Source organism: Salmo salar, chromosome 15 (genome assembly GCF_965601325.2).
Source record: "Salmo salar chromosome 15, fSalSal1, whole genome shotgun sequence".
NCBI lineage: Eukaryota > Metazoa > Chordata > Actinopteri > Salmoniformes > Salmonidae > Salmo > Salmo salar.
Genome location: NC_138305.1, coordinates 47,292,236 through 47,308,025, shown reverse-complemented (window position 1 = coordinate 47,308,025; position 15,790 = coordinate 47,292,236). Strand labels below are relative to the sequence as shown.

General features: G+C 43.4%; 1 protein-coding gene across 3 annotated transcripts in view; it reads right to left on the bottom strand.

Annotated features, from left to right (window-relative positions):
- Window positions 1-15,790, bottom strand: part of LOC106571473 (inverted formin-2) — a 33,070-nt gene that overhangs the window by 4,630 nt on the left and 12,650 nt on the right. For all 3 annotated transcript variants that reach the window (XM_082961835.1, XM_082961834.1, XM_014144621.3), the window contains exons 2-16: window positions 13,457-13,872; window positions 13,207-13,322; window positions 12,761-12,920; window positions 9,762-9,795; window positions 9,447-9,588; window positions 9,228-9,360; window positions 8,415-9,083; window positions 8,126-8,265; window positions 7,909-7,970; window positions 2,616-2,718; window positions 2,360-2,445; window positions 2,167-2,267; window positions 1,986-2,056; window positions 290-468; window positions 69-192 (exon numbers count right to left, since the gene is read on the bottom strand). In XM_082961835.1, coding sequence (XP_082817961.1) covers window positions 69-192; window positions 290-468; window positions 1,986-2,056; window positions 2,167-2,267; window positions 2,360-2,445; window positions 2,616-2,718; window positions 7,909-7,970; window positions 8,126-8,265; window positions 8,415-9,083; window positions 9,228-9,360; window positions 9,447-9,588; window positions 9,762-9,795; window positions 12,761-12,920; window positions 13,207-13,322; window positions 13,457-13,853 — 2,517 coding nt within the window. In that variant the 5' untranslated portion in view covers window positions 13,854-13,872. The remainder of the gene's footprint in view (window positions 1-68; window positions 193-289; window positions 469-1,985; window positions 2,057-2,166; window positions 2,268-2,359; window positions 2,446-2,615; window positions 2,719-7,908; window positions 7,971-8,125; window positions 8,266-8,414; window positions 9,084-9,227; window positions 9,361-9,446; window positions 9,589-9,761; window positions 9,796-12,760; window positions 12,921-13,206; window positions 13,323-13,456; window positions 13,873-15,790) is intronic.

The following is a 15,790-nucleotide window of genomic DNA, read 5'->3' as shown; positions in this document are numbered from 1 at the left end:
TAAAGGGGCGCTTATGCGAAACTACAGTCACCTGCTCTCTGCTGGTGAGGAGAGGTATTGCAACCCACCTGCATGGCAGTTAGATACTGCTCCTTGATGTCCTCCACAGAAGAGGAAGCCACCTTCTTCTCTGAATCTTTCAACCGCTTAATGAGCGAGCTCACCTCTGTCTGGATAGACTCCAGATTCACACTGTGGAAGTAAACAATAAACTTGGTAAGGATAGCATAGCCTCCGGTGTCAAGCTTTGATTAGACTCCACAATGTTGTATACAGCTTTTTCCAATACCCAGCAGCCTTTTCACAGATCTCTAAATCATCTGGAAGGTTCAACAGGTCATCATGGTTCTGCTCCGCCTCCTGTAGGATGTGGTGGAGCAGCGTAATGCGACTTTTATTGGCCTTGGTCTCAGTGAGCTTCAGCAGGGTTCCGATCTTGAAGCCCTCAGCGTTCCCCGTGTGGCTCCCCTGTAGAACAGAGATAGACAGACAGTTCTCTCACTAACAACTAACAACGTTGTTGTGAGACCATATTTTTTGTGTTTGGTTATAAACTCAGCAAAAAAAGAAACGTCCCTTTTTCAGGACCCTGTCTTTCAAAGATCATTCGTAAAAATCCAAATAACTTCACAGATCTTCATTGTAAAGGGTTTAAACACTGTTTCCCATGCTTGTTCAATGAACCATAAACAATTAATGAACATGCACCTGTGGAACGGTCATGAAGACACAAACAGTTTACAGACGGTAGACAATTAAGGTCACAGTTATGAAAACTTAGGACACTAAAGAGGCCTTTCTACTGACTCTGCAGACGTGGCCAGGGCAATAAATTGCAATGTCCTTACTGTGAGACGCCTAAGACAGCGCTACAGGGAGACAGGACGAACAGCTGGCAGACCACGTGTAACAACACCTGCACAAGATCGGTATATCCGAACATCACACCTGCGGGACAGGTACAGGATGGCAACAACAACTGCCCGAGTTACACCAGGAATGCACAATCCCTCCATCAGTGCTCAGACTTTCCACATTAGGCTGAGAGAGGCTGGACTGAGGGCTTGTAGGCCTGTTACAAGGCAGGTCCTCACCAGACATCACCAGCAACAACGTTGTTTATGGGCACAAACCCACCGTCGCTGGACCAGACAGGACTGGCATAAAGTGCTCTTCACTGACGAGTCGCAGTTTTGTCTCACCAGGGGTAATGGTCGGAATCACGTTTATCGTCGAAGGAGTGAGCATTACACAGAGGCCTGTACACTGGAGCGGAATCGATTTGGAGGTGGAGGGTCCATCATGGTCTGGGGCGGTGTGTCACAGCATCATTGGACTGAGCTTGATGTCATTGCAGGCAATCTCAACGCTGTGCGTTACAGGGAAGACATCCTCCTCCCTCATGTGGTACCCCTCCTGCAGGCTTATCCTGACATGACCCTCCAGCATGACAATGCCACTTAGCCATACTTCTCGTTCTGTGCATGATTTCCTGCAAGACAGGAATGTCAGTGTTCTGCCATGGCCAGCGAAGAGCCCGGATCTCAATCCCATTGAGCACGTCTGGGACCTGTTGGATCGGAGGGTGTGGGCTAGGGCCATTCCCCCCAGAAATGTCTGGGAACTTGCAGGTGCCTTGGTGGAAGAGTGGCGTAACATCTCACAGCAAGAACTGGCAAATCTGGTGGAGTCCATGAGGAGGAGATGCACTTCAGTACTTAATGCAGCTGGTGGCCACACCAGATACTGACTGTTACTTTTGATTTTGAGCCCCCCCTTTGTTCAGGAACACATTATTCCATTTCTGTTAGTCACATATATGTGGAACTTGTTCAGTTTATGTCTCAGTTGTTGAATCTTGTTATGTTCATACAAATATTTACACATGTTAAGTTTGCTGAAAATAAACGCAGTTGACAGTGAGAGGACGTTTCTTTTTTTGCTGAGTTTAGTACTACATGGCATCACATGTTATGGATTCTTACGTAGTTAAGGAAGTTTCCAACGTCCAGAATGAGCTTGCAGAAGCTTGGCAGTCGAGTGCTCACCCTCAGACCTTATAGGATAGAAATAATAACCGATTAAAGAGAATAAAATAACAGGAATTTTAATTAGTCGTAGGGGTGATGAGAGTGGTAGGGCAGCCAGCCTGGTGCCTGGACTTACTCTCACAGGCCTCATCCAGCAGCTCAACTTTAGGCTGCATCATCTGTAACACTGAGCTGATCTCCTCACACAGCAACATGCACTCGATCCTCAGGGCGTAGCTGGGGCCAAACACATACACACGACCAAGGTCAACATCCAGGGTGAATCCGTCCTAGCTCATTGAATGCTATTAAACTGTGGAGAACTTTACCATGGAACGGCTAGGAGCTGGAGATAAAACTGGTCCACACCAGCTAACTTCTCTCTCGCTCCCTGGTAGGACTTGAGGTTATCCATCTGAGTGGTGGAAAAAAATGCTTTTCCTATGAACATAAACTGACAACAAACATTTGGTTCCCAACACTATATCGCTATCAAAACGGAAAATGTATTTAGATCTAAAAATACAGTGTGGCCGCTTGAAATTAACCAATGAACTTGGCAGGGATTCCTGTGCCGGCACGCACCTCATGCTTCTCTGGTTGTAGCTTCTGTAGCTGTTTCAGCACCTCCACATCGAACTTGGAGCGGTCCCCTTTTTGGATCATGGCCACAATGTCCTCATGTGAGCTGTTAGGGGACATACAAATTACAGTGTCTTCAGAAATTATTCATTCCTCTTGACTTATTCCACATTTAGTAGTGTTACAGCCTGAATTCAAAATGTATTAAATTGACTTTTTTCTCTCACCAATCTACACACAATACCCCATAATGACATAACATGATGCAGCTACCACCATGCCTGAAAATATGAACAGTTGTACTCAGTGATGTGTTGGATTTACCACAAACATAACGCTTTGTATTTGTATTTATTAAGGATCCCCATTAGCTAATGCCAAGGCAGCAGCTACTCTTCCTGGGGTCTGGCAAAATTAAGGTAGTTATACCATTTTTAAAACATTACAATACATTCATTACAGAATTCACAACACATTAAGTGTGTGCCCCCAGGCCCATACTCCACTACCACATATCTACAACACAAAATCAACACAAATATAATGTGTGTATGCATGTGTCTGTGCCTATGTTTGTGTTTCTTCACAGTCTCTGCTGTTCCAGAAGGTGTATTTTTATCTGTATTTTAAAAAAAATCTGATTCTACTGCTTGCATCAGTTACCTGATGTGGAATAGAGTTCCATGTAGTCATGGCTCCATGTATAACTGTGCGCCTCCCATGGTCTGTTCTGGACTTGGGGACTGTGAAGAGACCATTGGAGGCATGTTTTGTGGGGTATGCATGGGTGTCTGAACTGTGTGCTAGTCTTTTAAACAGACAGCTCGGTGTTTTTCAACATGTGAATACCTTTCAAAAGTCCCTCTTTGTGACACTTGACCACAAGACTAAACAGTAATCCAGGTGCGGCAAAACTATAGCCTGTAGGACCTGCTTTGTTGATAGTGCTGTTAAGAAGGTAGAGCAGCGCTTTATTATGGACAGACTTCTCCCCATCTTAGCTACTGTTGTATCAATATGTTTTGACTATGACAGTTTACAATCCAGGGTTACTCCAAGCAGTTTAGTCACCTCAACGTGCTAAATGTACACAATGATTTGTCCCAAATACAATGCTTTTAGTTTTTGAAATATTTAATACTAACTTATTCCTTGCAACCCATTCTGAAACTAACTGCAGCTCTTTGTTTAGTGTTGCAGTCATTTTAGTTGCTGTAGTAGCTGACGTGTATAATAGTGTTGAGTCATCTGCATACATAGACACACTGGATTTACTCAAAGCCAGTGGTATGTCATTAGTAAAGATTGAAAAAAGTATGGGGCCTAGACAGCTGCCATGGGGAATTCCTGATTCTACCTGGATTATGTTGGAGAGGCTTCCATTAAAGAACACCCTCTGTATTCTGTTAGACAGGTAACTCTGTATCCACAATATAGCAGGGGGTGTAAAGCCATAACACATACGTTTTTCCAGCAGCAGACTATGATGGATAATGTCAAAGTCTAACAAAATGGCCCCCACAATCGTTTTATCATCAATTTCTCTCAACCAATCATCAGTTATTTGTGTAAGTGCTGTACTTGTTGAATGTCCTTCCCTATAAGCGTACTGAAAGTGTGTTGTCAATTTGTTTACTGTAAAATAGAATTGTATCTGGTCAAACACAATGTTTTCCAAAACTTTACTAAGGGTTGGTAACAGGATGATTGGTCGCCTATTTGAGCCAGTGAAGGGGGCTTTACTATTCTTAGGTAGCGGAATGACATTTGCTGCCCTCCGGGCATGAGGGCACACACTTTCAAGTCGGCATAAATTGAAGATATAGCAAATAGGACTGGCAATATCGTCTGCTATTATCAGCAGTCATTTTCCATCCAAGTTGTCAGACCCCGGTGGCTTGTCATTGTTGATTGACAACAATCTTTTTTTTCACCTCTTCCACACTCACTTTAAGGAATTCAAAATTACAATTCTTGTCTTTCATAATTTGGTCAGATATACTTGGATGTGTAGTTTCAGCGTTTGTGGCTGGCATGTTGCTGGCAAATTTGCCAATGAAAAAATTATTAAATTAGTTGGGAATATCAGTCGATTTTGTAATGAATGAGCCATCTGATTCAATGAATGATGGAGCTGAGTTGGCCTTTTTCCCCAGCATTTCATTGACGGTGCTTTTTACTATCATTCTTTATGTCATTTATCTTTGTTTCATAGCGTAGTTTATTCTTCTATTTATTCAGTTGTCACATGATTTCTCAATTTGCAGTATGTTTGCCAATCGGTAGTGTAGCCTTTTGCCTCATCCCTCTCAACTAGGGTTGTAAAGGGTCGGAAACCTTCCAGTAAATATCCGGAATTTTTATGAAATTTTCCATGGGAAGTTAAGCCTTGGAATTTGGTGAATTTTGATTAAATTCCTCAAAAAAGCTTATAACAGTGAACCTTTTTTTAAGGCAATTCTAGGTCTTGTGGCATATTTTGGTTAAACTATCCCCAATTCAATGGAATTGCAACCCTCTGCATGCACTTCCACACTAATGAGATGCTATTGAGCCCACACTACTACACTGTCTAAGCCAAGGATTACATGCTTTCTGGTAAATTTTGATTACAATACTGGGTGGGGTGAATATATTTTATTTGACATACATCATTTTTTCTTAACTAGTAAATAGTAGCCTACAGCAAAGTGTGTTTAAATTATTTCTAACTTGTTAACAATTTCTGCTAGTTAGTTTTTGCTACCATGTGGGTCCTAGCTTGCTTGAGCCTGCTAACTGAGGATTGTTAATTCACCTGTTTCCATACATGTTTCATTTGAAAACATTTATCTTACAAAGGAGTTGTTTAATCTAACTGCTTAACTATTTATTTGTACATGGAATTGTATTTGGGTTTTTTTACAAATTTTTTTCTGATCTTAACAGGAAAATGCCACGGGCACTATCTGATGTGTGGAGACATTTCACTGCAGCTAATGTAGAAGGAAAAGCTGTGTACATTTGCAAATACTGTGCCAAATCATATGTGAAGAATGCAACAAAGATGCAGAATCATCGGGCCAAGTGCATAAAGTTCCCTCAGTGCTCACAACAAGCAACCTCTGACAAAAGTCCCTCTACTTCTATTTGAGGTGAAAATTAGGAATCAGACACCTTATCGGTAGCAACAGCTCATAATCCTCCTGGATTCAGACGTTTTTTTTTACTCAATGGAGGAACGTGGTCAGAGAAATGCTGATGAATGTCTTGCTTTAGCTGTGTATGCAACTGGTTCACCTCTGATGCTCACAGGCAATGTGTATTGGAAGAGATTTCTGAATGTTCTTCGCCCAGCATACACCCATCCAACCAGACATGCTTTATTAAGTCATTTGCTGGATGCAGAGTTCAACATAGTTCAAGTGAAGGTCAAGCAAATCATAGAGAAAGCAGACTGAATGTTCGTGGGCAAGGAATAATGAACTACATTTCCACCCTTCAACCAGTATTCTACAAGAGCACAGACACAAGGGACAACAGACACACTGGTCTCTACATTGCAGATGAGCTAAAGGCAGTCATCAATGGCCTTTGACCACAGAAGGTATTTGCACTGGTGACAGACAATGCTGCTTGGTCTAAAGTGGAGGAGTCCTACCCTCACATCACACCCACCCAAGGACATCATGGCACTGAAAACAATGGATACATTCTACAAGAGAGCCAAGGAAATGGTTAGGTATGTGAAGGGTCATCAAGTTACAGCAGCAATCTACCTCACCAAGTAAAGTGAGAAGAATAAGAGCACCACATTGAAGCTGCCCAGCAACACCCGTTGAGGTGGTGTTGTCATCATGTTTGACAGTCTCCTGGAGGGGAAGGAGTCTCTCCAAGAAATGTCCACATCACAGTCTGCCGATATTGACAGCCCCATCAAGAGGATCCTCCTGGATGATGTATTTGGGGAGAGAGTGGTCTTCAGCTGACACGGCTCGTGACATGTGACCATTGTTGATTGCCATGCTCCTCTTGCTGTGCTCCTTCGACTCTGCTATCAGATTGGGGAGGAGAGGCAGGAGATGGCTCCCCTGGCGAACGAACTCCGGGCAACACCGGCCAGTCCGATAACGACAAACGACAAGACGGAGATGCATCCAACATGCGAGGAAGCCATCCAGCAACCGGCGTAGAAAAGGTAAACATTCCACTCTATCAAGGAAGCCACCTCAAGCCTATAATCCTCGGCAAGCAAACAATTGCCACATTGTAACTCTGAGTGATCCGGTTTGTCCTAAAACACAGAATAATAGATACAACTCCTACAGCGCTGGAACCATTCATTTACCTCTCCAGACAAAGAGGGCCCCATTGGAAAACTCATCTGGGACTAACTTTGTTAGCTTTATGGCTAACGTTAGCAGCTTAGCTAGGATAGCGACTCTTTCAAGCAGACTTTAACCTGTATTCAGGACATAAAGTTAATTTATTTGCCATATTTTTTGCAGTTTTACTTTAGTGCCGTATTGCAAAGAGGATGCATGTTTTGGAATATTTTAATTCTGTACAGACTTCCTTCTTTTCACTCTGTATTTAGGTTGATATTGTGAAGTAACTACAATGTTGTTGATCCATCCTCAGTTTTCTATCACAGCCATTAAACTCTGTAACTGTTTTAAAGTCACCATTGGGCTCATGGTGAAACCATCCAAAGTGTAATTAATAACTTCACCATGCTCAAAGGGATATTCAATGTCTGTTTTTTTTTCAATAGGTGCCCTTCAAAGCGAAGCATTGGAAACCCTCCCTGGTCTCTGTGGTTGAATCTGTGTTTGAAATTCACTGGTCGACTGAGGGACCTTACAGATAATTGCATGTGTGGGGTACAGAGGTGAGGTAGCCATTCAATAATCATGTTAAACACTATTATTGCACACAGAGTGAGTCCAATGCTATTTATTATGTGACTTGTTAAGCACATTTTTACTCCTGATCTTATTTAGGCTTGACATAACAAAGGGGTTGAATACTTATTGACTCAAAACATTTCAGCTTTTCATTTTGAATTCATTTGTATACATTTCAAAAACCATCATTCCACTTTGATATTATAGAGTTGTATGTGTAGGCCAGTGACATAAAATGTAATCCATTTTAAATTCTGTCTGTAACACAACAAAATGTGGAAAAAGTCAAGGGATGTGAATACTTTCTGAAGGCACTGTATTTCAACACTCTTCTACTGTACCTATCAATTCTTAAGTTGCCTCCTTTACTAAGACTCTCTTCTTCATATTTCTTGCCTGAAAATACTCACCATCTGAATTGTTTTAAGAATATGTTCAGGTTAAGATTTTTCTTGGCATCGATGAAGGAAATCTGTAGATGGAGAAAAAGTGTGATGCTTGAAATTAAAACAGGGGATGTGTTAAGGAAAATGACAATAATGATGAAGGGAGAAGAGAGAGTGAGATTATAAGGCCATTTCAAAGTCTAATGAGATGGGGTAAGACCACATTGATTACTCTCTCTACCTCTTTGGGCTCCTGTTTGACCGCAGGGGCGCTGCCTTTGGCCTTTGACTCAGTCACTGGCAGACAGAAGAGCTCCTCAATACTGGAGTAGTCAGGCTCCAGAGAATCTGACTGTACCGATGTCCACATGGAGTGACTGTCTGGAGCAAAAGAACAAAATGGTGTACAGTATTTGAATTATGACTTATACACTACACTCTGAGTTGAATTGGATCCAATTTGCACTTGTCAGGGTCAACTGTATTTGTTGGTTTAATTCAATGGTGACACAATCTGACAGGTCCCTTACCAGTCACCACTCTGGATGGCAGCTTCTGCCAGTTGAGCTTCTTCATGCGTAGTGTGGGGCAGCGGCCCGCCTTGGGTGGAGGGGCATAGTAGGATCGGCCCAGCGTCTGCACACTCTGGGCCATAATCATGTCACCGCCACCAGGGGGAGGTGGGGGGCCCATACCAGGCAGTGGTGGTGGGGGTGGGGGACCCATACCAGGCAGTGGTGGTGGGGGTGGGGGGCCCATACCAGGCAGTGGTGGTGGTGGTGGGGGACCCATACCAGGCAGAGGTGGTGGTGGTGGGGGACCCATACCAGGCAGTGGTGGTGGGGGTGGGGGACCCATCCCAGGCAGTGGTGGTGGGGGAGGCGGTGGACCCCCATGCCCCATCCCTGGTAGAGGAGGTTGGGAAGGAGGGAGACCGGGGAGAGGTGGGGGAGGTGGAGGGGGCGGCATCCCAGAGAAGCCAAGAAGTGGTGGGGGTGGAGGAGGAGAAGGTGGGGGGGGTGCAGTGGCAACAGGGGAGGTAGATCCTTTAACGAGGACGACCAAATGATCGGTCAATCTTTCTCTCAGGTCTATCTGAACGCCCCTGTCTGTGGTCTTGACCTTGACCTTAGGTGACCCTTGCTGACCCTTGGAGGACACCAGACGTTCCATCAAGCGCTCGGTGGAGTCAACTTCAGCTAAAGAACACACACACACACACAGACAATGTCAGTGTGACATAATATAAACCAGCCAAAACATGTCAGCGTACATGGCCACACTAAATAAACGGTGAAAATGATATTTTTATGGACTATGAAGGTGATTGATCTCAGACTCACGGTCCTGTGCCAGCAGAGTAGCACGGTCAGCCAGGGCCTCCAGGGCCAGCCACACCTCGCTGTGTTCCGGCCCCAACAACAACAGAGCGTGCAGGATGGACAGCAGCTGCACCGAGGCAGGGGAGCTACTCACCTGGAGCGAGGGGAGGGGGTTATATTACTTGTATTATCTGCTGTGGGTTTTAATTAAAAATAAATACACCCTTTATTGGTGCTTACTTTGGTGAAGAGTGTGGTGAAGACTTCCTGGTGACTGCTCATGTCAATACCTCCGTACACGCTCTCCATCTCCGCATCATCATATGCCATGGTGTCCTCAAAGGTCTCACACTGGATGTTCAGGTCCACATCATCCGTCTCCCTGTAACACACACACAAACATACATAAATACGTATTTCCACAGAAAAAAACAAGTAGCAGTGTGAAAGAAAATTGGTGTGCTGTGCATAACAGAGCATTTGCTTATTCAGAAAAAGTTTATGTATATATATTTTAAATAAATAAAAATCTACTATGCAAAAGACTCAACTTACCTCAGTTTTGGAAGTAAATCCAGTAATTGTAGCCCTGCGAGACAAAGAATAAGTCACAGTTAGACATTTTCATCCAGTTCGACATGTCCACATAGAGATCCTATTGAATTACTAGAGGGGCTATGTTACAAATCCTTAAAGTTCTACAATGGGGTGAAAATGGCAGCCATATTGGTCTGGGAGAAATCCAAACCAGTCTAACTGAATTAATGGCAGTAGAGGCATAATCCTGATTTTACTTATAAAGTAAGGCATGTGATATATATCATAAATTGTGTAATAGAATTATTGTCAAACTAAAATATTGTCATATAATTATAAATGCTGTTTAAACAGGTTTTATACCCATTTTCTGTATAAAAAGCATCTAAAATATATTTAAACAGAACATGTCAACATGCTATTGTGTATACAGTGTATATATACTGCTCAAAAAAATAAAGGGAACACTTAAACAACACATCCTAGATCTGAATGAAAGAAATAATCTTATTAAATACTTTTTTCTTTACATAGTTGAATGTGCTGACAACAAAATCACACAAAAATAATCAATGGAAATCCAATTTATCAACCCATGGAGGTCTGGATTTGGAGTCACACTCAAAATTAAAGTGGAAAACCACACTACAGGCTGATCCAACTTTGATGTAATGTCCTTAAAACAAGTCAAAATGAGGCTCAGTAGTGTGTGTGGCCTCCACGTGCCTGTATGACCTCCCTACAATGCCTGGGCATGCTCCTGATGAGGTGGCGGATGATCTCCTGAGGGATCTCCTCCCAGACCTGGACTAAAGCATCCACCAACTCCTGGACAGTCTGTGGTGCAACGTGGCGTTGGTGGATGGAGCGAGACATGATGTCCCAGATGTGCTCAATTGAATTCAGGTCTGGGGAACGGGCGGGCCAGTCCATAGCATCAATGCCTTCCTCTTGCAGGAACTGCTGACACACTCCAGCCACATGAGGTCTAGCATTGTCTTGCATTAGGAGGAACCCAGGGCCAACCACACCAGCATATGGTCTCACAAGGGGTCTGAGGATCTCATCTCGGTACCTAATGGCAGTCAGGCTACCTCTGGCGAGTACATGGAGGGCTGTGCGGCCCCCCAAAGAAATGCCACCCCACACCATGACTGACCCACCGCCAAACCGGTCATGCTGGAGGATGTTGCAGGCAGCAGAACGTTCTCCACGGCGTCTCCAGACTCTGTCATGTCTATCACGTGCTCAGTGTGAACCTGCTTTCATCTGTGAAGAGCACAGGGCGCCAGTGGCGAATTTGCCAATCTTGGTGTTCTCTGGCAAATGCCAAACGTCCTGCACGGTGTTGGGCTGTAAGCACAACCCCCACCTGTGGACGTCGGGCCCTCATACCACCCTCATGGTGTCTGTTTCTGACCGTTTGAGCAGACACATGCACATTTGTGGCCTGCTGGAGGTCATTTTGCAGGGCTCTGGCAGTGCTTCTCCTGCTCCTCCTTGCACAAAGGCAGAGGTAGCGGTCCTGCTGCTGGGTTGTTGCCCTCCTACGGCCTCCTCCATGTCTCCTGATGTACTGGCCTGTCTCCTGGTAGCGCCTCCATGCTCTGGACACTACGCTGACAGACACAGCAAACCTTCTTGCCACAGCTCGCATTGATGTGCCATCCTGGATGAGCTGCACTACCTGAGCCACTTGTGTGGGTTGTAGACTCCGTCTCATGCTCCCACTAGAGTGAAAGCACCGCCAGCATTCAAAAGTGACCAAAACATCAGCCAGGAAGCATAGGAACTGAGAAGTGGTCTGTGGTCCCCACCTGCAGAACCACTCCTTTATTGGGGGTGTCTTGCTAATTGTCTATAATTTCCACCTGTTGTCTATTCCATTTGCACAACAGCATGTGAAATGTATTGTCAATCAGTGTTGCTTCCTACGTGGACAGTTTGATTTCACAGAAGTGTGATTGACTTGGAGTTACATTGTGTTGTTTAAGTGTTCCCTTTATTTTTTGAGCAGTGTATAATAAATCAAAAAAATGTTTTACTATTTTGCTGAAAGGTGCAGTGAAATGTGTTGGTTTACAGGATCAGCCATAGTAGTACAGCACCCCTGGAGCAAATTAGGGTTAAATACCTTGCTCAAGAGCACATCAACACATTTTTCACCTTGTCGGCTCGGGTATTCAAACCAGCGACTTTTCGGTTACTATCACACTGCACTAACGGCTAGGCTACCTGACGCCCTATTATTGGATACAATATCAGTACGTGTTGCATTTACAACTTGTCTAAGTCCTATCATCTACTGATTTCCACCAGCGTATGGCTGTGGACTACATTGTTTGGATATTGGCATACTGGCAGTTAAACAAATTAATGGAATCATTCCTCTAAAACTGGCTGGCTATCTAACTAACAAACATACAGTACAGATAAATTCTTTAAATTCATTATTTTACACAATATCTTATCGCAGCACTGGCAAACCATGGTTGACCAACTCCCTGACCAAAATGGCTGACCTTAATTCCATCATAAGAAGGTTCCTGACCATTCTAGTACTCTAATTCTTAATTCTATGAATGTCCATCTCTAATTCCTGTATTCAAGCCATCGTTTATAACGATTGCAATATCTTCATCATTATGATAGATTTTTCAACATATGAAGCACTCCACACCATGTAGGCTACTGTATATAAGCATTATTGTGGTACTTCTTGATATTAGTAATCAATTTGTGCATGGTTGATCTTTAAAGGGTACAGACACTCCTTAAGCCTCTCCATTTCCTGGGCAACAGTATTGGAAGGTCAAGTAGACATATACATGGCAATGGAAACCTTTCTCAAGAAACAATAAGTGAATCTAAATACTAAAAAGCATTATTGGGAAGATACACAAAACTAAAATTGGAGGGAGTGAAAGCAGGGTTTCCTTGTTTCTTTTCTTCCATTCACACCCGTGCTTCTCTGTGTATGTGAGTGTTGAAAAAGCATGATGAAGAGGTAGTGATACCGATGAACTCTTTGCGTAGTTTGTCCCTCTTCCTCAGGTCCTGTACCCTGTATATGATCACGTTGACCACACTCATGAGGATGACCATATACGGCACGTTGTCCGTCGCATGCAGCTCATTCATGATGACGCTGAAGCGGTACTGGTGGATCTTCACACTCTGACAAAGATATATAGTTATGAAGATAACATAAGTCAGCATTCATAATTCATGAAGTGCAGGGAGATGCCTTATCTAAAAGTAGGCTTTCCTTATCTTAGACGAGGTAAAATACATTTTCACAGGCCTCCTTTAATACTTTGTATGAATTCAAGGGGTATCAATGCTGCTTCAGCTGACAATTGGTTTGAAAGTAAACCATATGAAAATAATTATCAGAATTTGTTTTTGTGTATATTTATGCTGTTCTGTATAAATAAAAGGTGATGGCAGGGTTACACCTTACTTTATAGTGATCCAGGGCGTCCATGACCAGGTGGTGTCCCTGTGGGTTGAACATGGTGAGGGCTGCCAGCAGCTCAAACACCTGCATCTTCACCATGGTGTTGGACGTGTCCAGTGCTGCCAATCAAAAAAAGAGATCATGTTCCAACAGGCAGACAGACAGACAGACAGACAGACAGACAGACAGACAGACAGACAGACAGACAGATGCGAAAACTCTTGCCACCCTTCTTACGAGCCCTCTTTCTCACCTTGTGACAGAGTCCTGACGTATCCCTCATTGTCCAGTATAAAGTGCAGCCCAGCGGAGGAGTTCATCACTGCCTTTACACAGGCCACACAGGTGAGCTGGAGGATGGCGTCAGCGATGCGGGCACACCCACGGCCGGACAACCTCTCCAGGGCCTCCATCAGCAGATCCAGCCCATTGAGCTCCAGGAACTGCACCATCCAGTCCTGGTCACTCCCCTCCAGACGCCTCCGCAGCCCTGAGTAGTTGACCACCGTGGGTACCTGTAGCAGTCGTATGCATAGCTCTGGATCTGCGTTCTCCAAGTTGGCCTCCAGGTGAGCATCTGGGTCCGGGGGGCTGCTGGTTAGGTGCTCCTTTAGGGCCTCCCACTTCCCTTTGGATGCCTTGGCTGCCATGGCAACCAAGAAAGGTGAGCTAGAGGTAGAGAAAAATCGTGCAATGTTCGTGTTGTTACACATAAGAGTGAAACAGAGACCCACAAAAATTGAAACAAAATTGGAAACTAAGTCTGTAAATTATGCATTGGTTTGATTTGGAGGAACTACAAAGAATTATTAGAAAGATACACAAAACTAAAATTGGAAGTAGTGAAAGCAGGGTCTCCATTGTCAAAGACCTGCCTGAAGAGAAACTTCCTCTGAACTCGGGGGGGTAAAAGAAGAGGAACTCATCAGGAACTGCCTGAAGAGGAACTTCCTCTGAACTCAGGAAGGGTAAAAGAAAAACAAATATCCTTTTATGCTGAAACTCTGAAAATCCTACTTGTAAACTGGGAGCAACAAGTTGTGTCCATTCACATGCTTTGAACTTGTTGAGAACCCCTAATTGGCTAATGGCAAACAAGCTGTGTCAACCATGAACTAAAGCTACAGCAATCATGCTCATAACCAATTTATAGTGTTCAAAAAACATATTAATAGATGTATTTTTATAAATAATGTTTTGTTGTTGCATAATTTCCTTAGTACACTAGGTGCTATCTAGAACCTAAAAGGGTTTTTCGACTGTCCCCATAGGATAACCCTTTGTAGAACCCTTTTGGTTCCAGGTAGAACTCTTTTGGATTCCATGTAGAACCCTTTCCACAGAATGGGAACCAAAAAGGCTTCTCCTATGGGGACAACCGAAGAACCCTTTTGGAACCCTTTTTTCTAAGAGCCTAGGTGATGTCAGAGTTCATCATGTGGGAGAAGTCGGAGCTCAGGATGAAATGACACAAGAGTTCCACCTATCAATGAAGATTTGGAGGGGCATTGAAGTGGATTATTCCCAGTTGTATGTTCATATTTACGAATATATGAGATGTTATGAACGCAGCATTAGCATTGTCTAAAATGCTGAAGTTGGTTGCTGTTGCTAGTAGAGGTCGGCCGATTAGGATTTTTCAACGCCGATACCGATTATTGGAGGACCAAAAAAAGCCGATACCGATTAACCGGCCAATATTTATATATATATATTTGTAATAATGACAATTACAACAATACTGAATTAACACTTTTATTTTAACTTAATATAATACATAAATAAAATCAATTTAGTCTCAAATAAATAATGAAACATGTTCAATTTGGTTTAAATAATGCAAGAACACAGTGTTGGAGAAGAAAGTAAAATTGCAATATGTGCCATGTAAAAAAGCTAACGTTTAAGTTCCTTGCTCAGAACATGAGAACATATGAAAGCTGGTGGTTCCTTTTAACACGACTCTTCAATATGTTGAATCTGACAATTAATCTGGATAATTGTACAGTCGTCTCAAATAAAACTGTGAAGGACCTCTGCGTTACTCTGGACCCTGATCTCTCTTTTGAAGAACATATCAAGACTGTTTCAAGGACAGCTTTTTTCCATCTACGTAACATTGCAAAAATCAGAAACTTTCTGTCCAAAAATGACGCAGAAAAATTAATCCATGCCTTTGTTACTTCTAGGTTGGACTACTGCAATGCTCTACTTTCCGGCTACCCGGATAAAGCACTAAATAAACTTCAGTTAGTGCTAAATACGGCTGCTAGAATCCTGACTAGAACCCCAAAATTTGATCATATTACTCCAGTGCTAGCCTCCCTACACTGGCTTCCTGTTAAGGCAAGGGCTGATTTCAAGGTTTTACTGCTAACCTACAAAGCATTACATGGGCTTGCTCCTACCTATCTTTCCGATTTGGTCCTGCCGTACATACCTACACGTACGCTACGGTCACAAGACGCGGGCCTCCTAATTGTTCCTAGAATTTATAAGCAAACAGCTGGAGGCAGGGCTTTCTCCTATAGAGCTCCATTTTTATGGAATAGTCTGCCTACCCATGTGAGAGACGCAAACTCAGTCT